Below are 25,615 nucleotides of genomic sequence, written 5' to 3' on the forward strand. Positions count from 1 at the left end.
CATAGTTATGCTGGGTCTGCTCCAACCTATAGTCAAGTAGATTTTCCATGCCCACAATCTGTTATGCTCTAGAATTGGGGTCCTCAAAGTAAAACTCAGACTGTGAGCAGCAACATTGGGAATTTGTTAGAAAGGCAAATTGTCAGCCTGATGCCCAAGCCTGAATCTCATATTCAGAGTGGGGGAGCCAGTAATGTGAGTTTTAACAAACTCTCGAGTGAATTCTGATGCAAGGCACAGTTTGAGAAACCCTGTTCTAAAACCCTGATCTTTTTTTTTAATTTTTTTATTTTATTTTTTTTGGTACCCTGATCTTTTTTAAAAATTTTTTTATTGGAGTTCAGTTTGCCAACATATAACATAACACCCAGTGCTCATCCTGCCAAGTGCCCCCCTCAGTGCCTATCACCCAATCACCCCAACCCCCCTGCCCACCTCCCCTTCCCCTACCCTTTGTTCATTTCCTAGAGTTAGGTGTCTCTCTTGTTTTGTCACCCTCAATGATATTTTCACTCATTTTCTCTCCTTTCCCTTTATTCCCTTTCACTAATTTTTATATTCCCCAAATGAATGAGACCATATACTGTTTGTCCTTTTCCGATTGACTTATTTCACTCAGCATAATACCCTCCAGGTCCATCCATGTTGAAGCAAATGGTGGGTATTTGTCATTTCTAATGGATGAGTAATATACAGATGCAGTGAAATGCCGGGACACCTGCACCCCGATGTTTATAGCAGCAATGTCCACAATAGCCAAACTGTGGAAGGAACCTCAGTGTCCCTCAAAAGCTGAATGGACAAAGAAGATGTGGTATATGTATACAATGTAATATTACTCAGCTATTACTAAAACCCTGATTTAATACTGCTGGGTCTTGAGTTTCCTGCTTGCTAATTGGAAGCTGGAGAATTTTGTAGGAATAAAAACATATATTTTTCCTATCTTATTCCTATTATGTGGCACGGTGTGAGAAAATAACAAATAAACTTGGAGTAATTGAGGAATGTAAAAAAGAGGAGGACAAAAACAAAAGAGGTTGAGAAAAGGAGAGAGACCAAGACAGGTAAAAGGCAAAAGAAAAGATGAATAATATTAAGTTCTGTGATGAGCACTGGGTGTTCTATGGAAGTCTTGATCACTATAGTGTATACCTGAAACTAATATTACACTCTATGTTAACTGGGATTTAAATAAAAACTATTTTTAAAGATTTTTTTATTTATTCATGAGAGACACGGAGAGGCAGAGACATAGGCAGAGGGAGAAGCAGGCTTCCTGTGGAGAGCCTGATGTGGGACTCGATCCCAAGACCCAGGGATCAGGCCCTGAGCCCAAGGCAGATGCTCAACCACTGAGTCACCCAGGCATTCAAATAAAAACTACACCTGAATATTATTTTCTTTTTAATAAGAAAAGAAATAATATTCAATTCACGTCAGGATTTTCTAAAGACAAGGGATACTTGTACCTCTGTTACGTGTTCTCCTCTGTGCTTTTTTCCATCAGTCTCATCAAGAACATGGAACCAGAAAACCGAACAGGTGTAGCAGAATTCTTCCTTCTGGGTCTCTCAGAAGATCCAGAATGGCAGCCCCTTGTCTTTGGACTGTTCCTGACCATATACCTGGTCACTGTGCTAGGAAACCTGCTCATCATCCTGGCTATCAGCTCTGACTCCCACCTTCAAACACCCATGTACTTCTTCCTCTCCCACCTGGCATTCACTGACATCTGTTTCAGCACCACCACCATCCCCAAGATGCTGGTGAACATCCAAAGACAGAGCAAATCCATCAGTTACACAGGCTGCCTCACCCAGGTCTGCTTCGTCCTGTTTTTTGCAGGCTTAGAAAACTTTCTCCTTGCAGCAATGGCCTATGACCGCTATGTGGCCATCTGCCATCCACTGAGGTACACAGTCATCATGAACCCCCACCTCTGTGGCCTGCTGATTCTACTCACCCTGATCATCAGCATTGCAGATGCCCTACTCCACAGTCTGATGGTGTTGCGACTCTCCTTCTGCACAGATCTGGAAATTCCCCATTTTTTCTGTGAACTTGCTCAGGTCATCAAGCTCGCCTGTTCTGATACCCTCATCAATAATATCCTGATGTATTTAGTGACCAGTGTATTGGGTGGTGTTCCTCTCCTTGGGATTATTTTCTCTTACATTCAAATTGTCTCTTCTACTCTGAGAATGTCATCAGCTGGGGGGAAATATAAAGCCTTTTCCACCTGTGGGGCTCATCTCTCAGTTGTTTCTTTGTTCTATGGGACAGCTTTTGGGGTGTATATTAGTTCTGCAGTTTCTCATTCTTCCAAGGATACTGCAAGAGCCTCAGTGATGTACACCGTGGTCCCTCCAATGTTGAACCCCTTCATCTACAGCCTGAGGAACAAGGACATGAAGGGAGCCTTGAAGAAACTCATCTTGTTTGCTACTGTATCATCTGCCTTGGTCTTGGGCTTCTAGGATGAGTCAAAGTACAGGAATACTGGGTGATCAGGTTGTCTGACCTTTCCCTCAACAAGTTCTTATGTTTCAGTGGTTAAATACCATAAAGGTAGTTCAATTTAGGTTGAAAACTGACTTTGGGTTCTCTAGCTTTGGTGTTTTTGAGGATGTATGTGAACACTCTGAGCTTGATTTTTGGGAACCATTGAAGTAGAATGGATTCTGTCTATGGTTATTTTAGGGGACAGGTTCTCAGGAAAATGTTAGTGACAGAAGGATAGGGTGGGAAAGGACTGAACAAGGGTGTCATTATAGCCAGAGGACTGGCCTCAGCCTAGATTTGTTGTACTCTTAACCACTAGACACTAGAAGAGTGGTAACTATATGAGAAGATGGATATGGTAATTAGCTTGCTCAGCATGATAAGTCCATTATGTATGTATATCAAATCATCATTATGTACACTTTAAATATATAATTTAAAAAAAAGAGAGGTACTTCGGTGGCTCAGTTGGTTAAGGGTCCAACTCTTGATTCCATCTCAGGCTGTGATCTCAGGGTCTTATGATTGAGCCCCATATCAGGGTCTGCTCTCAGTAGGAAGTTAGTTGGAGAATTCTCACCCTCTTCCTCTCCCTCTGCTCCTCTCACTGTTCACACATTCTCTCTTTCTTTCTCAAATACATAAAAATAGGGCACCTGGGTGGCTCAATCGGTTAAGTATCTCCCTTAGGGTAAGGTCATGATCTTAGTGTCCTGGGATCAAGCCCACATCAGGCTCCCTGCTCAGTGGGAGTTTTCTTCTCCCTCTGCCCCTCCTCCCATTCATAGCTTCTCTCTCTCTCTCTCTCTCTCTCTCTCTCTCTCTCTCTCTCTCAAATAAACAAAATAAAATAAATCTTCAAAATAAAAACAAATCTTAAAAAATAAAAAGTAAAAAATAAATTTGAAAAAGAGAGGTAGAGAGAAAAACATAGCATTCTCAGTCTCAGCTTGAGACAAACAGCCTATGTGAATTTGAGAAAGGTAAGGAATTTGGCAAATTAAGGTCTGGTTCCTTCACCAATTATCCTGATAATCTTAACAAGTACCGCAACAATGCCAGTGTCTGCTAAGCAATTTTGATGTAAATATTTTGATTCCCTACAACCTAAAGGCTCTTGTTGACTGGCACCTTCCCCAGCAATTGTCCTAAGTAACCCATCCACTGATTCTGTCTTCAATAATATCTTCCTATTTGCTGGTCTCACTGGTTCTATTTTTCACTCTGCTCCAGAACCATATCATTTTAGTTACTGTGTCTCCATAATTAATCTTGATACATACTAAAGCAATTACTCCTTCCTCTTATGTGTCCTCAAATCAAATATTCTTTCTCCATTGCTCTTTCATACAAATTTTAAAATCAATCTCTCAAAATACAATAACATCTCGGAATTTCCATTAAATCTATAAAGTTAGTTAAGGCAAATTATCGTTTCTATGACATTGTGCATATCTATCTAAAAAATAGAATATTCTTTCATTTATTTGGGTCTCTTTTAGAAATAGTTTTAATTTTTTGAGATCCTGCTATATGGCTTTCCATAGCAGCTGTACCAGTTTATATTCCCACAAATAGTGTAAAAGGGTTGCCTTTCTCCACCTACTTGTGGGTTGTCTCTGGTAACAGCCAAGTTAACAAGTATTAAGTAATATCTCAGTGAGGTTTTGATTTGCATTTCCCTGATGTTTAGTGATGTTGAGAACCTTTTTATGTACATGTCGGCAATTTGTATGTCTTTTTTTAAGTTGCCATCTATTCAGGTCCTTTGCCTATTTTTAAATAAGATTATTTGAGTTTTTGAGCACTGGATGTTACACTATATGTTGGCAAATCAAACTCCAATAAAAAATATACAAAAAAGGATTATTTGAGTTTTTACTGTTGAGTTGTATGAGTTCATTATATAGTAAGGATATGAACCCCTTAAGGATATGAGCTTTGAAAAGATTTCCTTCTATTCCAGAGGTTGCATTTTCATTTTGTTGATTGTTCCTTTTCCTATGTAGAATCTTTTTAGTTTGATGTAGTCCAACATGTTTATTTTTGCTTTGTTGCCTTTACTTTTCATGTCCAATCCAAAAAAATCATCACCAAAACCAAAATCAATGGATTATCCCCTACATGTTGTCCTTGGAGTTTTACAGTTTCAGATCTTATATTTGACTTTTGTGATTGGTGTAAGATTGGGGTCCGGTTTCATTCTTTAATCTTCATTACCCAGAATAAGTATCCACTTACCTGTGAGCATAAACCAGCAGAATCACTTGCCCCCATCCCACTTACCATTTATGGTTTCATTTTCTTGTAATATGTGGAAAATTTTATCATTTTTTGAGCCCAGCTAAGTCTTCATATTTCCCTATTATTCGTGTGTTTGAAGTTTACATGTTATGTGTTACATGTTACGTGTTGTGAAGAGTGATATTATAATGCCATTTTGTCATGTCTATTTTCAAAAATATATATTTTCAAAATATGGCTTAAGAAAATTCTATTAGAAAGAGTTAAAATGTGAAAAAAAGAAAGTTAAAACGTGAAATACATTGGTGAATATGTGAAAATACTGAAATGCTTAAAGAAATACATTTTCAAGTATTATTATTAATATTAACATGGGGTACCATCCACATCTATTATTACACCTGAAATCTCTGGGTGATGGACAAACTGCACAGTACTTCCTTTCAGTGACACTGAACTTTATCATAACAGAATAAAAAAATGAAGAACCATAATTCAATATAAAACTCCACACTGGGAAAAAATGTACATTGTATCTATGGACCAGGTGATTATGAAAATTTAAAAAGAGAGTATTAAGTCTGTCTGTATTGATCACAGCCCTAATGATCACAGTGAATAGATGAGATTCTCCGATGGAGAACAGAAAACAGGTACAGGAAATATTTGATGACTCTAAAAGTGAAATATTCCTAGGAGTTTGAATTTTACAATATCTTTATATTTATAAATATATTATTTATACCCAGTACATAAATAATACTTACACACTTAAAATTGGAATTAGGCTTCAAGATATTAATCATATAGTGATGCCTCTCTCTGTAACTTTAAGAAAAGAAGCCTGGAACTCATTAAAAAAAGAGTGTGTGTAAATGTGTGCAAGGTGTATGAGAGAGAGGTAAGCATGAATGGGCAGGGAAAATGACATCACCTGGCCTCATAGGCTCATGGATTAGCCATCATGAATTCCTCTCTTCTTAGTCTTGGTCTTTAAGGATTTGCAGAGCCTATGGATCAGAAAGACACTAAAAATATTGTCTAATGAGGAGCTTTGGATATTGACTCCCCAGGGATAGAACACTTCCATAGCCCTTACCTAGTCAAGAAGAAGCACACCTGAGACTCCAAACAGGAATGATCTTTCTTGACCAGGAGCCCATTGCCTCACTTTGTCTCTCTGCCCTTCCTGAAGACAGATCTTCCATCTTTATATCTAGGTAACATGTGATACATCATTTCACACTGACGCCAGCCAGGTAACTGAAAGTCCTTTAGGTAATGCTTCTGTACGAGGAGCAGGTTATTTTATTACAGATTCATCCAGGGCAAGCAATGAGGAGTGTGCATACATGGAATGATGAGAACCAAGTGTCCCACGCCCTCTAGCCTGTCTTCCTGTTCACAAGTTCCTATGTATATTTGTACTGATACTGACCCTGGTCTCAATCAGTTGGTCCCCAATCTCTCTAAAATATGACAGAAAATATTTTCCTTCTGATTAAAATCAGCCCCCCTTTTTTAAGTTTAGTTGCCATCTGTCACCTCACATTCATTTCTTGTGAGGAGAAATTTTTTTAAAGATTTTATTTATTTATTTGAGAGAGAAAGAGAGAGCGTGTGCATGAGCAGTGGGGAGGGGCAGAGGGAGAAGGAGAAGCAGACTCCCCGCTAACCAGGGAGGCCAGGACCCTGGGATCATGACCTGAGCCAAAAGTAGACTCTTAACCGAGTGAGTCACCCAGGTATCCCAAAAATCAGCCCCTTTTAAAACAAGATGGGCATTATACACTTTCCCACATTTACTTGAATTCTTGTGATGGTCATGGAGAAGAATTTGGGCCAGCTTTTCCTTTTACTTGCATTCCTGGTTCTTGACATACTGTTGCATAGAAGAGTGTATTATCCCTGTAGTTCCCTTGAGGACACAAGGAAAAGAGTCAAGGTACAGGCAGATATAGCCGGCTACCCTCTGAGTACATGTATTCATCATCATAAAATTACCAAGAATTTTATATCACAATAGCAGAGATGTATAATAAAAAACATATGAACACCCTTCCACTCATTCCAGATGACCAAATGTTGATTTTCTGCTATATTGGCTTCAGGCTTTTTCTATAAAGTTAAAAAAAAAAAAAAGTAAATATATATGCACCTCTTTTTCTTCCCCTCCTGTTCTCCCCTTCCCAGAGAGACAACACAGTCTTGAATGTGATGGTATCCCCCATTCATAGTTTTATATTATACATGTCTTCATAAACATACATAGGATAAAAGGCCTCAACCATAATATCCATCAGTTAGGGAATGGGGAAATAAACCATGATGTAACAATATTGTGTAAGACTCTCTAGTAATTAAAATCAGTGAATGGGATTGAATATATGAAAAAAATCAAAAAATAAACTGCAGAAGCATACCCATTTTAAATGGCATGTACTGTATAGTTCCATTTATATAAGGCTTTTCAAATGCAAAGGAATGTAAGTTTTTATAAAATGATATTACTAATCATAGCAAAAATTTCAGGGGAATAATGTACATAAAGTTAGTGTACTGGTTCTCCTGGGGAAGAAAAAGAATCGGGATTGTGCATACTTATGATGTGGGGACTTCACCTATATCTCCACTATCTATTGCAATAAAAACACTCAGAATGAGGACAGTGAAGTATCTAAATTTGATCACGTCAACAGGTGGGAAACCCAGCACTTCATTGTTGTCTCTGTGTTATTCTTTGCTTGGGTTTATTTTTATTAGGGATTACTACCTGGGAGATTTCAATATATATTTAGAGTTTTCTCATGCTATAGACTTTTTGTCATACGAATGTTTATAGGTTTTTCTTTTTTATCAACTTATAAATCTGATTCATTTTTTCTTTTTTAAAATAATCTTTTTTATTATTTACTTATACTTCTATTAATTTATGATCAGATAATGTCACCGTAAAGATTTATACTTTATTTGCTAAAGTTTTTTGTGATTACTTGATTAGAGCAGAAAAAAGAAAAAGCAATTGTGGAGAAGGAATTTTATATGCTGTCTTTGGAATCAGACATATCTAGTATATGAAATAAACATAATGAAAATTTAATAATAAAATTAATAGGGATGCCTGGGTGGCTCAAGCAGTTGAGCGTCTGCCTTTGGTTCAGGGCCTGATTCCGGAGTCCCGGAATCAAGTCCCACATAGGGCTCCCTGCATGGAGCCTGCTTCTCCCTCTGCTGGTGTCTCTGTCTCTCTGTGTGTGTCTCTCATGAATAAATAAATAAAATCTTTTAAAAAATAAAATTAATAAGTTCAATTTAATAGGTGTATATAAGATTTTCATACCTTACAGTTTCAAGAATATATGTGTTCTTAATCATATTTTTTCTTTAATTCATTTTAACTGCTATATAATTCATCATCTGTCCATGCCAAATGAATATTGGTATCATTCCTGTGCATTTCGTTCCTTTTCTACACAATAAAGAATCCCAGCTAGAGTTTCAGCTCATAAACACTTCTCTGAAATTTGCAGTTATCATGCTAGGGATGTACTTCCTCTCTTTACTGTCTTTCCTCTGTTGCACACCCTACTGTTTTCTTCTGAGAAATGAAACATTCCAGGTGCCACCATTCACAGATCTAAAACTACACACACAATAGCAAATGTTATTGGGGGGGGTCCTATATACTTAGTGCTGTGCTGGCTGCTTTTCTTCTATGCACTGCTCATCACTGCAACATCCCCATAAGATTTGATGACAGTTTCCACTCTACATTGAGGACACCAAGACCTCCACACAGTTGAAAGGCTTTCCCCATTCGCAAAGCAAGTGCTAGTTTGGATTAAATTCAGAGTTCTGAATCTAAGTAATACACCAAATGATAAAGGCTGTCATGGCCACTTCTATCGGCCCTAGGTGAGAGAGCACCACTGCTTTACAGAAGCACTTCTATTAGGGCACTTGATTATCTTATAAGTACCATATAAATCTGCACTGTCTTGAAAGTCTTTGTCTTCCAAGGACCAATAATTGCTTAAATTTTCCTCTATTCCCTGAGGAGTCTATGAATTTAATTCTTTCTTTTTCATTAGCTATTTTTTTTAATGATCTGTCACCTACCACTTTGGGTGGAAAAGTCCCCTTATTTTTTAAAAATTTTTAAATTTAAACTCATTTTGCCAACATATAGTATAACACCCAGTGCTCATCCCATCAAGTGCCCTCAGAAAAGTACCCTTAGAACAGAGAATGTCATTATCATACCTGCCTAGTTTGCCTTACAATGCATCACTAATGCAGATGAGTAGCAATTCCATGGAGAAGTCTTATGATTTTCAAGTTTATAAGCAGCATTTTAATTTTTTTAAATAAAGACTTATTTATTTGTTTTTCTATTTTTTTATTTTTTTATTTATTGGAGTTCAGTTTGCCAACATATAGCATAACACCCAGTGCTCATCTGCCAAGTGCCCCCCTCAGTGCCCATCTCCCAGTCACCCCAACCCTCCACCCACTTCCCTTTCCACTACCCCTTGTTCATTTCCCAGAGTTAGGTGTCTCTCATGTCTTGTCACCCTCATTGATATTTTCACTCATTTTCTCTCCTTCCCCTTTATTCCCTTTAATTCTTATACTCCCCAAATGAATGAGACTGTATAATGTTTGTCCTTTTCTGATTGACTTACTTCACTCAACATAATACCCTCCAGTTCCATCCACATAGAAGCAAATAGTGGGTATTTGTCATTTCTAATGGCTGAGTAACATTCCATTGTATACATAGATCACATCTTCTTTATCCATTCATCTTTTGAGGGACACCGAGGCTCCTTCCACAGTTTAGCTATTGTGGACATTGCTGATAAGCAACATTTTAAAATCTATGCTCAGGTGAGGGCATATACTTGAATGGATGCCATGACTTTCTACACTTTTTCACACTACAACTCTATGTCATGGGTAGAAATGGACATGCCTTGTAGGTGAGGGGAAAGATTGAAGGCATTTCTCAAGATGGAAATATTAAAATTTTGAAAGGAACTTACATGAGAGATGATTTAGGAATGCTAATGCTGTGTCATCCAGAAGTGTTAACAATGGTTGGTCAAGACAGTCAACTCATTTCATATGTGGAATTTAATAAACAAAACAGATGAGCAAGGGGAAAAAGAGAAAGAGAGGGCAAACCAAGAAACAGACTCTTAATCCAGAGAACAAATGGATGGTTACTAGAGGAAAAGGGATGGGGGGAATAGCTTAGATGATGGGGATCAAGGAAGGCACCTGCGTTGATCACCTTGTGTGGAGATGTTGAATCACTGTATTGCTGCCTGAAATTAATATTGCACTGTATGTTAACTAGCTGGAATTCCAATAAAAACTTTTAAAAAAGGGATGGTCAACTCAGCAGTCATATGACCTGAATTCAGACTTAGTCTTTGCCATAATCTGTACTCATGATATAATCTCACCTCACCTAAGAGTCCTCATGGGTGAAGGGAGTAATAATGATTTATCATCAGTAATTTGGCACAACTTTCAGATGATTCTGAGCATGTCTAAGTTTGGAGAGCAGACTCTGCAGGAGAGAATGGATAACTTCATTCTCATCTTACCATTTGCATGAAGGCAAGAAATATTTCCAAAATAAATACCACTCATTCAATTCACTTCAGACTCAGCACTTAGCACAATGTGTGAGGAAGAGATAGTGCCCAATAAAAATAAGGGCCAATAGAGGGAGAAGGGCAAGAAGAGTGGGAAATTATGACAGAGGGAAAAATTAGAAGAGGAAATGATTGAAATATTCACATGGATTCTCAATAGCTTTTTTTTTTTTTTCATTTTTCTAAAATCACTGGCTCTCAAACTTTGTCATATATCACATTCACCTGGAGGGCTTGCCAAAACAGATTGCTGGTCCTCAACCTCAGAGTTTATCAGCAGTATATCTGCAGTGATACCAGGTTTGTATTTCTAGCAATTCCCAGGTGATGTTGCTGTGGCTCATCCAGGGACCATTCATTTTATTTGATTTTCACTCCATCTTTTCCATCAGATTCATCAACAACATGGGACCCAGAAACCAAACAGTATTTTCAGAATTCTTTCTCTTGGGACTGACAGAGGATCCAGAACTGCAGTCCCTACTCTTCGGCCTGTTCCTGTCCATATACCTGGCCACCATCCTGGGAAACCTGCTCATCATCCTGGCTGTCATCTGTGACTCCCACCTCCACACCCCCATGTACTTCTTCCTCTCCAACCTGTCCTTTACTGACATCTGTTTAAGTACAACCACCATCCCAAAGATGCTGGTGAACATCCAAGCACAGAGTCACAGTATCAGTTACACAGGCTGCCTCACCCAGGTCTGCTTCGTCTTGACTTTTGTTGGTTTAGAAAATTTTCTCCTTGCAGCAATGGCCTATGACCGCTATGTGGCCATCTGCCATCCCCTGAGGTACACTGTTATCATGAACCCCCAACTCTATGGCTTGCTGATGGTACTCTCACTGCTCATTAGCATTGTCAATGCCCTGCTCCACAGTCTGATGGTGCTACAGTTATCCTTCTGTAAGGAAGTGGACATCCCCCACTTCTTCTGTGAGCTTGGTCAGATTGTCAAGCTTGCCTGCTCTGATACTCTCATCAATGATATTCTGGCATATTTTGCAGCTGGCTTATTTGGGGGTGTTCCTCTCTCCGGAATTATTTTCTCTTATACTCAAATTTTCTCCTCTGTTTTGAGAATGCCATCAGCGGGCAGGAAATATAAAGCTTTCTCCACCTGTGGCTCTCACTTGTCCGTTGTATCCTTCTTCTATGGGACAGCTTTTGGAGTATACATTAGTTCTGCACTTAGTGACTCTTCCAGGAAGACTGCCATGGCTTCAGTGATGTACATCGTGATCCCTCAGATGATGAACCCCTTTATCTACAGTCTGAGAAATAGTGACATGCAGGGTGCCTTGAAGAAACTTTTCAGTAGGATACCTTCCTTTCTGTGATTGTGCCATGTACTTTGGGCTGGTTGTTAGAATAAATCAGAGTTTTAGGACTCACAGGAGAACCAAGATGTATAATTCACCTGTAACCAAATGCTTGTAATGTGACTAGGTAACTTAATGGCCACATGCATTTTAACTTAGACTTGAAGCCTGACTTTTATTTTTATTTAGCTTTGTTATGTTTGACAGATTATTTCACTTCTTATTTCAAGTTTTTTTCTCAGTTCCCTAGGGGTAGAACCTGAAGCAGAGGTCATAGTTTTATAATGTTTGCATGCATAACTCTCAGAAGAAGGAAAATTGTAGAATATGGATAGCTCAGTAAAGGATAGAAGCACAACTGGGGTCATATCTGCAGACTGGCTTCCACCTTATCCCATGACAGACCATGTCAATTGAAACCCAAAGTCAGGCCTACAGTGAAGTAAGGGAGCTTACCTGTCACACCCCAATTTAGTAAGGATGGAGACCAGTCACTGGTAAATTGTATCCCTGGGAGGCAACATTAACACCCACTATACTCAGTTTTGTTATCTATAAGATTGGTATGATGATATCATGTCAGCTTTAAATAATTGTGAGTTATTTGTGCTTCATCAGTGAGGAAAACTTCAGTTCTAATAAGAAGAATACTCCTGACTATAATATGGTCAAACAAGAAACAGTTGTTTGTCATTACTAGGACTTCAGAGATAAGAAATGTACAAGAACAGGGGACAGGGCTTCACTCCATTTCTCCATTTGGTGGCTTTGTCCTAAGACTGGTTCTCCTCAAGTCACAAGGTGGTGGCAGCAAATATAGATGTCATACTTGAACCTGAAGCCAGGAGACAGAAAACTCTCCTTCCCAGTTTTAGATGAGACTAGGCCTCTCGATGAAATCAACCAAAGCACATCTGTAGGAAGTGAAATGGAGGCCCTCAATATGATAGGTCTACTCCTAGTCCCCCCAATTTGTGATTAGTAACTCATGATAAAAGGATGAATGTTATTGGAACTTATTTGAAAAAAGGTATTTGCCAAGGATGCACTTACATTGAGTTATCTAGGTGAGCCCTAACTAGACATCATATGTTTCTTTATAAAATAGGTAGAAGAAAAAACAGAAAAGGAAGAGGAAATGTGACCATAGAGACACGTATCAGATTGATGCAACCAGTATTTGATTTCCAGTGTTTGATCATCTTTTGTCCTACAAAACTGTCATTTTTATCGTACAAAACTGTCATTTTGATAGGACCCTAATGTGTCCTTTTTTTTAAATCACTCCTTTACATTGCCCAATACTACATATTAAATAAATTTAACCTAATATTGGCCTTGTTAAATGTTTAAACCTAAGGAATTCTCACCAAGATCAGCTGTATGGCAGAAGAGGGGTTTCCTGACCCCCCTCCTCCTGGGAACACACTTACCATAGAGGTACACATGCATTAATTCCCTTTGAGAAAAATCCAGAAACTGGTTGGGTAACTCCTACATATCAGAGCACTGAGAAAATAACTACCTCAAAAGAGGTGGGAAAAGCTGAAGTATGCTCACACCATCAACACCCCCACCCACCCATGGGACAGCACCTTACCGCCAGGTGAGAGTCCCCAACTCAGCTCTGAGGAGTGAAGGGATAAGACCACACACATGGGGACCCAACTTGTATGACAAACTCCAGGAACTTGCTCCCAAATCTTCTAGCTCTGAGAGCAATAGGGCTTGGCATTTCCAAATCCCCAGATACCACAGAAAATCATGAGACAGTTTTGTAGGGCTACATAAGTACTTCTCGTGGTTACCCCCTGGGCTCAGCACAGAGGGAGGAGGCAGAAACACAAGGCTCCCACCTTCTTCCTGGAAAGTGTTTAACTGCATACTTTCCCAACTGTTTCCCAAGGGTTGGGCTCTAGTCAGCCTATATCTGTGATCTGATTGGGCCCCTCTGGAAGCCTGAAATGGCTTCTGTACACTTCTGATGGAGGCATCAGGTATCCTGACTTCAAACCATGCTACAAAGTTATAGCAATCAAAACTGTTTGGTGGGGTGCCTGGGTGGCTCAGTCAGTTAAGTGTCTGCCTTCAGCTCAGGTCATGACCCCTAAGCCCTGTGATCAAGCCCTGTATTGGGCTCCCTGCCGAGCAGGGAGCCGCCTTCTCCCTCTCTTCCCTGCTCATGTTCTCTCTTGCTATCTCTCTCGCTCTGAAATAAATCAAATCTTCTTAAAAACTGTGTGGTATTGACATTAAATCACACACACAGACTAATGGAACAGAACTGAGATCCCAGAATAAACCTTCACATATATAATCAACTTGTATTTGACAAAGGACCCAAGGACACTCCAGGGAGATAGGATAATCTCTTTAATAAATGGTGTTGGAAAAACTATACCCCCACACATAAGAATGAAATTGAACCCCTATCTTACATTACTCACAAAATTAACTCAAAATTATTCATGACTTAAACATAAGACCTGAAAAGCATATAACTGCTAGTAGAAAACAGAGGGAAAGCTCCTTGACATTCATCTTGGCAACAATTATGACACCAAAAACACAAGCCACAACTGCAAAAATTAATAAATGTGTCTACATCAAACTAAAAAGCTTCTCCATAGCAAGAAACCATCACCTAAATGAAAAGCTTACCTATTTCAATCCTTATAAATCATGTGTCTGATAAGAGATTAATAGCCAAGGTATATAAAATACACATATAACTTAATAGCAAAAAATAAACCATTTGATTTAGGGACACCTGGGTGGCTCAGCAGTTGAGTGTCTGCCTTTGGCTCAGGGCATGATCCTGGAGTCCCAAGATCGAGTCCCACACTGGACTCCCCACAGGGAGCCTGCTTCTCCCTCTGTCTGTGTCTCTGCCTCTCTCTCTCTCTCTCTCTCTCTCTCTCTCTGTCTGTCTCTCATGAATAAATAAATAAAATCTTTTAAAAAAATAAAAAATTTTTTAAAATCAGCAGAGAAACTGAATAGATATTTTCTAAAGGGTATACATAGTTCTAGCAGTCTTTTGGGTTCTGTATATAGTATCATGTCATCTGCAAATAGTGAAAGTTTTATTTTTTCCTTGCTGATTTGGATGCCTTTTATTTCTTTTTGTGGCCTGATTGCTAGCTAGGACTTCCAGTACTATGTTGAATAAAAGTGGTAAGAGTGGATATCCCTGACTGTAAAGGAAAAGCTCTGTTTTTCCCCAATTAGTATATTAGCTGTGGCTTTTTACATACACATGGCTAACATGTTCAAGAAAAGATGCTCAACATCACTAAGCATCACAAAATGGAAATCAAAACTACAATGAGATAGCACTTGACACCTTTTAGAATGGCTTTCATACAAAAGACAAGAGAGGGGCACCTGGGTGGTGGCTCAGTGGTTGAGTGTCTGCCTTTGGCTCAGGTCATGATCCCAGGGTCCTGGGATCAAGTCCCACATCAGGCTCCCCACAATGAGCCTGCTTCTCCCTCTGCCTGTGTCTCTGCCTCTCTCTGTGTGTCTCTCATGAATAAATAAATAAAATCCTAAAAAAAAAAAAAGGACAAGAGATAACAAGTGTTGGCACAAATGAGGAGAAAAGGAAGTCTGGCATATTGTTGGTAGGAATGTAAACTGATGAAGTCATTATGGAAAACAGTATGAAGTTCCTCAAAAATATAAAAATAGAACTACCATATGATCCCTCAACCCCACTCCTGGAGATAATATCAGCAGGAGATGAAATCACTATCTTGAAGAGATATGTATACTCCCATGTTCATTGCAGCCCTGTTAACAATAGCCAAGACATGGAAATAACCTAAGTGTCCATCAGCAGATAAATGGATAAAGAAATGTGATTGGTATATGTATGTGGACGCACACACACACACGCACACACTCACACACACAAAATGGATTATTCGCCCATTTAAAAAAGAAGGAAATCCTGCCATTTGAGACATATGGATGAACCCTGAGGCATTATGTGCAGTGAAATAAGACAAAGGCAAATGCCATACGATCTCATCTAGATGTTGAGTTCAAAAACAAAACAAAAACCTGAGCCCATAGATACAAGAATAGATTAGTGGTTGCCATAAGTGGGGACGGAGGAGTTGGTGAAATGTGTGTCAATGGTCAAAAGGCACAAAATTCCAATTATACATCATGGGGATGTGATGTAATAAATTGTATTGCATATTTGAAAGTTGCTAAGATAGTAAATCTTAGGGCCACCAAGGTGGCTCAGTCAGTTAAGTGTCTGCCTTCAGCCCAGGTGATGATCCCGGTCCTGTGATCCAGCCCTGCATCCGGCTCCCTGCTCAGCAGGGAGTCTGCTTCTCCTTCTCCCTCTGCCCCTTCCCCTCACTCATGTTCTCTCTCCATCTCTCTCTCTCTCTCAAATAAATAAATAAAATCCTTTAAAAAGAGAGAGAGAGTAAATGTTAAAGTTTTCATCATAAAAAAATTATTTGTATCTATGGTGATGGATGACTAGACTTATTGTGGTGATCATTTTACAATATATGCATATGTGGAATCATTGTGTTGTACATCTGAAACTGTTTTATGCCAATTATACCTCAATTTAAAAACTTAAAGATAGAACTACTGTATGAGCCTGTAATCCCACTTCTGGGTACCTGTGCAAAGGAAGCAAAATCAGTATCTTTAAGTGATACCTGTTCTCACATGTTAATTTCAGCATTATTCACAATAATCAAGATATGGAAATAACCTAAGTGTCCACTGACAGGTGAATAGATAAAGAAAATTTGGGGTATATACGATGAATTATTATTCAGCTATAAAAATAGAAAGAAATTCAGCCATTTCGACAACAGCTCAGCAGAAAAACCATAAACAGGTATTTAACAGAGAGTAGAAATAAATGGCCCATAAATATATGAAATGACAATCTCATAGATAATAAGGGAAATGCCAAAAGAAAAAAGAAAAAAAAGAAAAAAAATAAGGGAAATGCCAATAATAAAATAATGTTACGCTCACTGGATTGTCAGTATAAATGAAAACATGTTAGTGATAATATATATCACCAGGAAATTTTGGTGAGCATGTCAAATGATTCAACCACTTAGGGAAAGTCTTCAGAAATACCCACAGAACTGACTTATTTCATGTAGCATAATAGCTTTTAGTGCCATCCATATCATTGCAAATGGCAATATTTCATTCTTTCTGGTGGCTGAGTAATATTCCATTATAAATATATACCACATCTTTACCAATCATCTGTTGATGGACATTTGGTCTCTTTCCATATTTTGGCTGTTGTGGACATTGCTGCTGTAAACATTGGGGTGCATGTCCTGCTTCAAATCTCTATGTTTGTATCCTTCAAATAAATCCCTAGTAGTACAATTGCTGGGTTGTAGGGTAGTTCTATTTTTAACTTTTTGAGGAATAACATATGATTTCACTCATCTGTGGAATTTAAGAAACAAAACAGATGAACATAGAAAAGAGAAGGAAAAATAAAATAAGATGAAAACAGAGAGGGAGGCAAACCATAAGAGACTCTTAACTCTAGGACACAAACTGAGGGTTGCTGCAGGGGTGGTCAGTGGAAGGATGGGGCAATTGTGTGATGGGCTTTAAGAAGGCACATGATGTAATGAGTATTGGGTATTATATGCAACTGATGAATTACTAAATTCTACCCCTGAAACTAAAAATACAGTGTATGTTAACCAAACTGAATTTAAATTTAAAAATTTTAAAAAGAAATATCCAAATATTATGTGTATGAGTATGCCTCATACACATAATAATTCTATCCTGAGTATAAAACATTCTTCTTTACACCATAAAATGTATGTGATAATACTCAAGCAGACTTATTTATACATGAAGAAAAGTACCAACCAAAATATCTTTCAACCTCACAAGAATACCTACCTTGTAATGTCTCTGTATGTAATATAAGAATAGAAAGCAATGAAAATAAATGAATTACTGCTAAAACAAACACTTCTGAACCTCAAAAGCGCAAAGATGGAAAAACAAGACACAAGATGCATTCATTAAGATTTAACTTTTAACTTGTTCAAAAATAAGAAAATTTACACATTGGCTATGGATACATTTGGGTGATATTAACATTGAATCCCACTGCCCATTTTAAAGGACAAACGTGATCAAATACTGGCAAGTTCTTAGGATTCAACCTAATAGAAGAACATCAACCAAATGATAAATACAAAGTTCGGTATAGTGTTTGCCACTGGGGAGAAAGAAGGTAACGTGGCTGGGACACCATCAAGTGGATTCTCTGTGGCACTGCTTTATTTCTTCACCTGGGTGAGAGGTATGTGTTTCACTATCTTACCTTTTTTCTTTACCTATAGATACATTTTGTATATGCTTTGTATATATTTTAACAAGAAGACTTTAGGAAAGGTTCCATATTCCAGATTTAAATACATTCATCCATAGATTTCTTCCATCTGTTGCAACCATCTGGACTATAGGAGAGCCAGATCTGGGAGGAAGCCACCATGTGGAAGAATGAATGAAGCCTTACTGTCCAGTTCTTGTATATTCCTACTTCTAAAGTCCCTACAATGAAAGATAACTCATTTTTTTTGCAGTTTTACAGAATATAAATAACAAAATTAAGGTGTACAATGTGATGACTTTATATACATATGCACTGTGCACTTACTGCCACAAGAAAGTTAATGAACACATCCATCACCTTATACCCCTCTTTGTGTGTTGAGCATATTAGAATCAGGATTTCTTTTTCTTATTACAACCAAATATCTTGTACTGATAAAAGTTAATTCTTTCTATCACGTCAAACCACTAAGATAATCTAATAATGGCATTTTATATGTAATGAAACTAAGTGTAGTGGTTGCTGAGGTTGCCCTGTGAAGGTACAGTTTCCAGTGACTGGAATTGGTGATTATTGAATTGGGGTATAAAACATCAGCACCTGGCCTCCCAGTAGTTCCAACACTGAAGTGCAATTTTCATGGTATAATCCTAGAATCAGGTAGACTCATGACATCCTCATTTAAATTCTTTCCCTGTTCTATCTACCTTATCCCACTTCTCTTCTGAAAATAAACTTCACAAAATCACTGCTATAAGAACCTCTGACTCAGGTTCTGCTTTTAGGGAATCTGACTCAGAAAGTGGAATTAGAGGGATGCCTGGGTGGCTCCGTGGTTGAGCATCTACTTTCGGATCAGGTCATGATCCCAGGGTCATGCTCCCTGCTGGGAGCCTTCTTCTTCCTCTGCCTATGTCTCTGCCTCTCTCTCTCTCTTTCATGAATAAATAAATAAAATCTTTTTTTTTAATCTTTTTTTTTTTTAAAGAAACTGAAATTAGAGCTTGGAAATCCCTTGCCAAACACCATACCACATTGCTGGATAAAGTACAAGTTAGCTTTCCACATCAAGTTAAAATGCACGTGGCCATTTTGCTATCTTGTAATTTTAGTAGAAGTTGATGATGCAAGAATTGGATATTCCAGCTCACCCTGTATTTTTGTCACTTGACTCATTTTAGAAACCACAGTCAAATGCTAATAACACAGTCACAGAAGAGAAGGCATTCTACTTATGAGCTTCCTCAAGGCTCCTTTCATGTCCCTGTTCCTCAGGCTGTAGATGAAGGGGTTCATCATTTGGGGGACAACAGTGTACATCACTGAAACCACTGCAGTGTTTCTGGAAGAGCTAGTAAGAGCAGAACTAATGTACACCCCCAAACCAGTCCCATAGAACAAGGACACAACTGACAGGTGAGACCCACAGGTGGAAAAGGCTTTATACTTTCCACCTGTTGATGGTATTCTCAAAACAGAAGACACTATCTGAGTGTAGGAGAAAATGATTCCACACACAGGGATACCACCAAATATGCTAGTTGCAAAATATATCAGGATGTTATTGATAAGGGTGTCAGAACATGCGAGCTTGATGACCTGAACAACTTCACAGAAGAAGAGAGGGATTTCAAGGTCTGTGCAGAAGGACAGATGCAACACCATCAGACTGTGCATCAGGGCATCCACAATGTTAATGCACAAAGAGAGTAGAATTAAGAGGCCACAGAGGTGGGAGTTCATGATGACTGTGTACCTCAGTGGATGACAGATGGCCACATAGCGGTCATAGGCCATTACTGAAAGAAGGAAACTTTCCAAACCACCAAAAGCCAGGATAAAGTAGATCTGTGTGAGGCAGCCTGTGTAAGTGATGCTCTGATCCTCTGCTTGGATGTTCACCAGCATCTTTGGGATGGTGGTTGTGCTTAAGCAGATGTCAGTAAAGGACAAGTTGGAGAGGAAGAAGTACATGGGGGTGTGGAGGTGGGAGTCACAGATGACAGCCAGGATGATGAGCAGGTTTCCCAGGATGGTGACCAGGTATATGAACAGGAACAGAACAAAGAGGAGGGGCTTCAGTTCTGGATCCTCTGTCACTTCCATTAGAAGGAATTCTGAAACCCCTGTGTTGTTTCTGAGTCCCATGTTGTGGATGGATCTGATGGAGAAGGTGAAGTGACAACACAGTCAAATGTGTGTTTTCTAGGCCAGCAGGAGGAGCATCATCAGAGACAAACACTGTCTTAGGATGGGACAGAGACCAATAGAGAAGGATAAGAAGTGAAAGACTTCTGAAGGCATATTATCCTGTTCCATTACCAAAAACCTGAAGCTGATACAGCAGAGTGTCATCCATCGTTAATTTCCACAAGGATTGATAGGTGGCCTTTTAAAAAAAAAAAAATTACACTATCTGAGCCACCTGGGTGGCTCAACCAGTTAAGCATCTGCCTTCTGCTCAGGTCATGATTCCATGATCTCAGAGTCCTGGGATCAAGTCCTGCATTAGGCTCTCTACTCTGCAGAAAGCCTGACTCTCCCTCTGCCTCCCTCTCTCTGTCTCTCATGAATAAGTAAATAATATTTTTTTAAAAAAATTTACACTATCTATGCTGTTCTGATTATCTGAAACATTTGGTAATTTTTTAAAGAGAAACAGACTGGGGAGGCAGCTGAAGATTCTGTCTGGATGCCCAGAGACCTCGGAGGCAAACAACTGAGGTAATACATAAGTATTTCAAGAACCAGGAATGGGAAGATAAAATGAACTTTACCAAATTTCCTGCCTCCTACCACCACCAGATTGCAAGTAAATCTCAGATAATTTTATAACAGCCATCCTGTTTTATATAAAGCATATTTCTGCTCAGTAGGAAAATGGTCCTGGCTATAGTAGAGACTGAGTAAGATATTAGTAAATCACCAGTACTTGAAATTGGTGTAAAGTACAAGGAAATGTGAAGAAGATGACAGACAGGCAAGAGGACACTGGGCGACACAGTTCTAATCATTTGATACATGCACTCTTCACAGTTTCCTCTGGATGAAACTGTAGCAAAACAACTGCCCTCATTTCCAAACATTGAGTAAGGCACATTAGGTTACCTGGTGGGCATCGTAGTAGAATGATGTGACATCTGCTCTGAATGTACCAAATGGAAGATCTATACTCAGGAAGGGCAGAGGGACTGAGTGACCCTCAGGTTCCAGGGCAAGAAGGATCACCTATGAGATGAAGCTCAGGTGTGCTACTTCTTTTCTGGAGAAGAACTGTTGAAGCAAATGGTCACAGGCAGATTGCTTTCTCAGTGTCCCCAGAGGTTCAATTTCCAAAACTCCTCATTAGCCAACCAATTTTATTGTCACTGTGATCCCTGGCAATGCAAATCTTTCAAGGCCAAGACTCCAGAGGGAGGAATTCAGGATGACTGCTTTTCTGACTATGAGGCTAGGTATATAGCATTAACTGTATAATATTCATAAATAAATAGGGGAAAAAACAATCCTAAAATGTATATGGAACCACAAAAGACCCCAAACAGTCACAGCAATCTTGAGCAAGAAAAACTAAGCTAGAGGCATTACACTTCCTTATATCAAGCAACATATCAAAGTTATAGTAATCCAAACAGTATAATACTGGCATAAAAACAGACACAGAGACCAATGGAGTGGAATAGAGAGTCCATAAAAAAACCAACACCTATATAGTCAACTAATCTTTGACAAGGGTTCCAAGAATATTCAATGAGGAAAGGGTAGTCTCTTCAATAAATGGTATTAAGAAAACTGCATGCATAGGAATGACACTGGATGCATACCTTACACTACACCAAAATTATGAATGAAGTCATATGGTATTTGTTTTTCTCAGTCTGACTTATTTCACTTAGCTTAATACCCCCTAGGTCCAGCCATGTTGTCTCAAATGGCACAATATCATCCTTTTTATGACTGCCTAATATCCCATGGCATATGTATACCACATCTTCCTTACCCTTTTTCATCTATTGATGGAGGAAGAGAAGTGGGAGATACAGGCTTCTAGTTACGTTATGAATAGGTCATGGGAATAAAATGCACACCATAAGGAATATAGTCAATGATACTGTAATAGCGATGGATCAGGATAGGTGGTAGCTACACTTGTGGTGAACATAGCAGAATGTATAAACTTGTGCTATCAGTATGTTGTATGTATGAAACTAATGCAGCATTGTGTGTCAACTATACTCAAATATTAAAAAGAAAAAGTAAAATAAAAAGATAGATAATTTAAAAATCAATTGGAGGGGCACCTAAGTAGCTCATTTGGTTGAGCATCTGCCTTTGGCTCAGGTCGTGGTCCTGGAGTCCTGATATCAAGCCCCCCATCGGGTTCCCTGCTGAGCAGGGAGGCTGCTCATCTCTCCCACTTGTGCTCTCTCTCTCACATGCTCTTGCTATCTGTCTCTCTCTCTCTCTTTCTCTCTATCTCTCTCTCAAACAAATAAATAAAATCTTTTAAAAAATAAAAATTTTAAAAAATCAACTTGAATGGATTAAAGACTCAAACAGAAGACCTAAAATCATAAAACTCCCAGGATAAAACATGAGGGAAAAGCTCCTTGACATGGTCTTGGCAATGTGTTTTTGGATATGACATCAAAAACACAAGCAACTTGATGGGATGAGCACGGGGTATTATTCTATATGTTGGCAAATTGAACACCCATAAAAAATAAATTTATAAAAAAAATAATTTAAAAATAAAAACTTAAAAAAAACAAGCAACAGAAGAAAAAATAAACAAGTTGAACACATCATACTAAAAAGTTTGCACAGCATAGAGAAATGTTCAACAAAATGAAAAGCTGACCTACAAAACGGGAGAAATATTTGCAAAACCACACATTTGATGTGGTGTTAATACCCAAACTAATAGCAAAAAAATAGTAACCCCATTAAAAAGTGATAAAAAGACCTAAAAAGATATTTCTCCAAACAAGACATACAAATGTCAGGCTCCCGGCTCAGGGGGAGAGTCTGCTACTCCCTCTGCCTCTGCCCCTCCCCCCAGCTCATGTGTTCTCTCTCATAAATAAATACATAAATAAATAAATAAACAAACAAACAAACAAATAAATAAAAATCTTTATTTTAAAAAAAAAGAGGATGTGGAGAAAATGAGGCCTGATGCACTTAGTGGAAATTGTAAGTTGGTACAGCCCTATGGGGAACACTATGGAGGTACCTCAAATAGTTCAAAATATATCTACCATGTGATCCAGCAATCCCACTTCTAGTATATACTCAAGTGAATGAAATCAGGATCTCAAAGAGATTCCTGCACTCCCATGTTTGTTGTATCATTATTCACAATAGCCAAAATATGAAACCAATCTAAATGTTCATTAATGTATGAATGGATAAAGAAAATGAGGTATATATTCACAATAGAATATTATTTAACCTTAAAAAAAAGAAGAAAATTTTGCCATTGTGACAACACAGATGGACCCAGAGGATATTATACTAAGTGAAATGAGCACAACAGGGAAAGACAAATACTGTATGGGATCATTATATATGGGATCTAAGGTAGTCAAACTCATGGAAGCAGAGTCAAATGGTAGTTGCTACCAGCTTGGAAGAGAGGTAAATAGGGAGGTGATGGTCAAAGGGTAAAAAGTTTCAGTTGTGCAAAAAAAGAAGTTCTGAAAATCTACTATGCACCGTAGTGCCTACAGCTAACAACATCATATTGTAGATTCAAAATTCAGTAAGAGGGTAGATCTTATATTAAGTATAACCATCATTTGTGGTTTCCTGCCTTGTTAATTTTCCCCATTCTCACTGGTGTGAGGTGGTATCTCATTGTGGTTTTGATTTGTATTTCCCTGGTGGCAAGTGGGGGTGACTGGGTGGCGGGCACTGAGGGGGGCACTTGACAGGATGAGCACTAGGTGTTATTCTGCATGTTGGCAAATTAAACACCAATAAAAAATAAATTTATTATTAAAAAAATAAGTATAACCATCACAAAAAATAATTTAAAATAATAAGAATGAAAATGGGAGGAAACTTTGGGATACGATGGATATGTCTATAGTCTTTTTTTTATTTTATTAATTTTTATTGGTGTTCTTTTACCAACATACAGAAAAACACCCAGTGCTCATCCTGTCAAGTGTCCACCTCAGTGCCCGTCACCCATTCCCCTCCAACACCCGCCCTCCTCCCCTTCCACCACCCCTAGTTCGTTTCCCCGAGTTAGGAGTCTTTATGTTCTGTCTCCCTTCCTGATATTTCCCAACATTTCTTTTCCCTTCCTTTATATTCCCTTTCACTATTATTCATATTCCCCAAATGAATGAGAACATACACTGTTTGTCCTTCTCCAATTGACTTATTTCACTCAGCATAATACCCTCCAGTTCCATCCACGTTGAAGCAAATGGTGGGTATTTGTCGTTTCTAATGGCTGAGTAATATTCCATTGTATACATAAACCACATCTTCTTTATCCATTCATCTTTCGATGGACACCGAGGCTCCTTCCACAGTTTGGCTATTGTGGCCATTGCTGATAGAAACATCGGGGTGCAGGTGTCCCGACGTTTCATTGCATCTGAATCTTTGGGGTAAATCCCCAACAGTGCAATTGCTGGGTTGTAGGGCAGGTCTATTTTTAACTCTTTGAGGAACCTCCACACAGTTTTCCAGAGTGGCTGCACCAGTTCACATTCCCACCAACAGTGTAAGAGGGTTCCCTTTTCTCCGCATCCTCTCCAACATTTGTTGTTTCCTGCCTTGTTAATTTTCCCCATTCTCACTGGTGTGAGGTGGTATCTCATTGTGGTTTTGATTTGTATTTCCCTGATGGCAAGTGATGCAGAGCATTTTCTCATGTGCATGTTGGCCATGTCCATGTCTTCCTCTGTGAGATTTCTCTTCATGTCTTTTGCCCATTTCATGATTGGATTGTTTGTTTCTTTGGTGTTGAGTTTAATAAGTTCTTTATAGATTTTGGAAACTAGCCCTTTATCTGATATGTCATTTGCAAATATCTTCTCCCATTCTGTAGGTTGCCTTTTAGTTTTGTTGACTGTATCCTTTGCTGTGCAAAAGCTTCTTATCTTGATGAAGTCCCAATAGTTCATTTTTGCTTTTGTTTCTTTTGCCTTTGTGGATGTATCTTGCAAGAAGTTACTGTGGCCGAGTTCAAAGAGGGTGTTGCCTGTGTTCTCTTCTATGATTTTGATGGACTCTTGTCTCACATTTAGATCTCTCATCCATTTTGAGTTTATCTTTGTGTATGGTGAAAGAGAGTGGTCCAGTTTCATTCTTCTGCATGTGGATGTCCAATTTTCCCAACACCATTTATTGAAGAGACTGTCTTTCTTCCAATGGATAGTCTTTCCTCCTTTATCGAATATTAGTTGACCATAAAGTTCAGGGTCCACTTCTGGGTTCTCTATTCTGTTCCATTGATCTATGTGTCTGTTTTTGTGCCAGTACC

The 25,615-nt window shown here is 38.6% G+C and overlaps 3 protein-coding genes across 3 annotated transcripts; 2 read left to right on the top strand and 1 right to left on the bottom strand.

Moving 5' to 3' along the window:
* Window positions 1-1,523: 1,523 nt before the first annotated feature.
* Window positions 1,524-2,480, top strand: LOC112909706 (olfactory receptor 7G3-like). The gene has a single exon (XM_072718859.1). It carries the CDS (start codon window positions 1,524-1,526, stop codon window positions 2,478-2,480), a length of 957 nt encoding a protein of 318 aa, XP_072574960.1.
* An 8,340-nt stretch (window positions 2,481-10,820) lies between these two features.
* LOC112909755 (olfactory receptor 7G2-like) lies at window positions 10,821-11,759 on the top strand. The gene has a single exon (XM_025985801.2). The coding sequence runs from the start codon at window positions 10,821-10,823 to the stop codon at window positions 11,757-11,759; it is 939 nt and encodes a 312-aa protein (XP_025841586.1).
* A 7,561-nt stretch (window positions 11,760-19,320) lies between these two features.
* Window positions 19,321-20,259, bottom strand: LOC112909753 (olfactory receptor 7G1-like). The gene has a single exon (XM_025985797.2). The coding sequence runs from the start codon at window positions 20,257-20,259 to the stop codon at window positions 19,321-19,323; it is 939 nt and encodes a 312-aa protein (XP_025841582.2).
* Between the last annotated feature and the right edge of the window lie 5,356 nt (window positions 20,260-25,615).

Source organism: Vulpes vulpes, chromosome 9, assembly GCF_048418805.1.
Source record: "Vulpes vulpes isolate BD-2025 chromosome 9, VulVul3, whole genome shotgun sequence".
NCBI classification, from domain to species: Eukaryota; Metazoa; Chordata; class Mammalia; order Carnivora; family Canidae; genus Vulpes; species Vulpes vulpes.

Excerpts from the sequence above, each read along its gene's own strand:
- LOC112909753 (XM_025985797.2), bottom strand. The coding sequence starts at position 20,259 with ATGGGACTCAGAAACAACACAGGGGTTTCAGAATTCCTTCTAATGGAA.
- LOC112909706 (XM_072718859.1), top strand. The coding sequence starts at position 1,524 with ATGGAACCAGAAAACCGAACAGGTGTAGCAGAATTCTTCCTTCTGGGT.
- LOC112909755 (XM_025985801.2), top strand. The coding sequence starts at position 10,821 with ATGGGACCCAGAAACCAAACAGTATTTTCAGAATTCTTTCTCTTGGGA.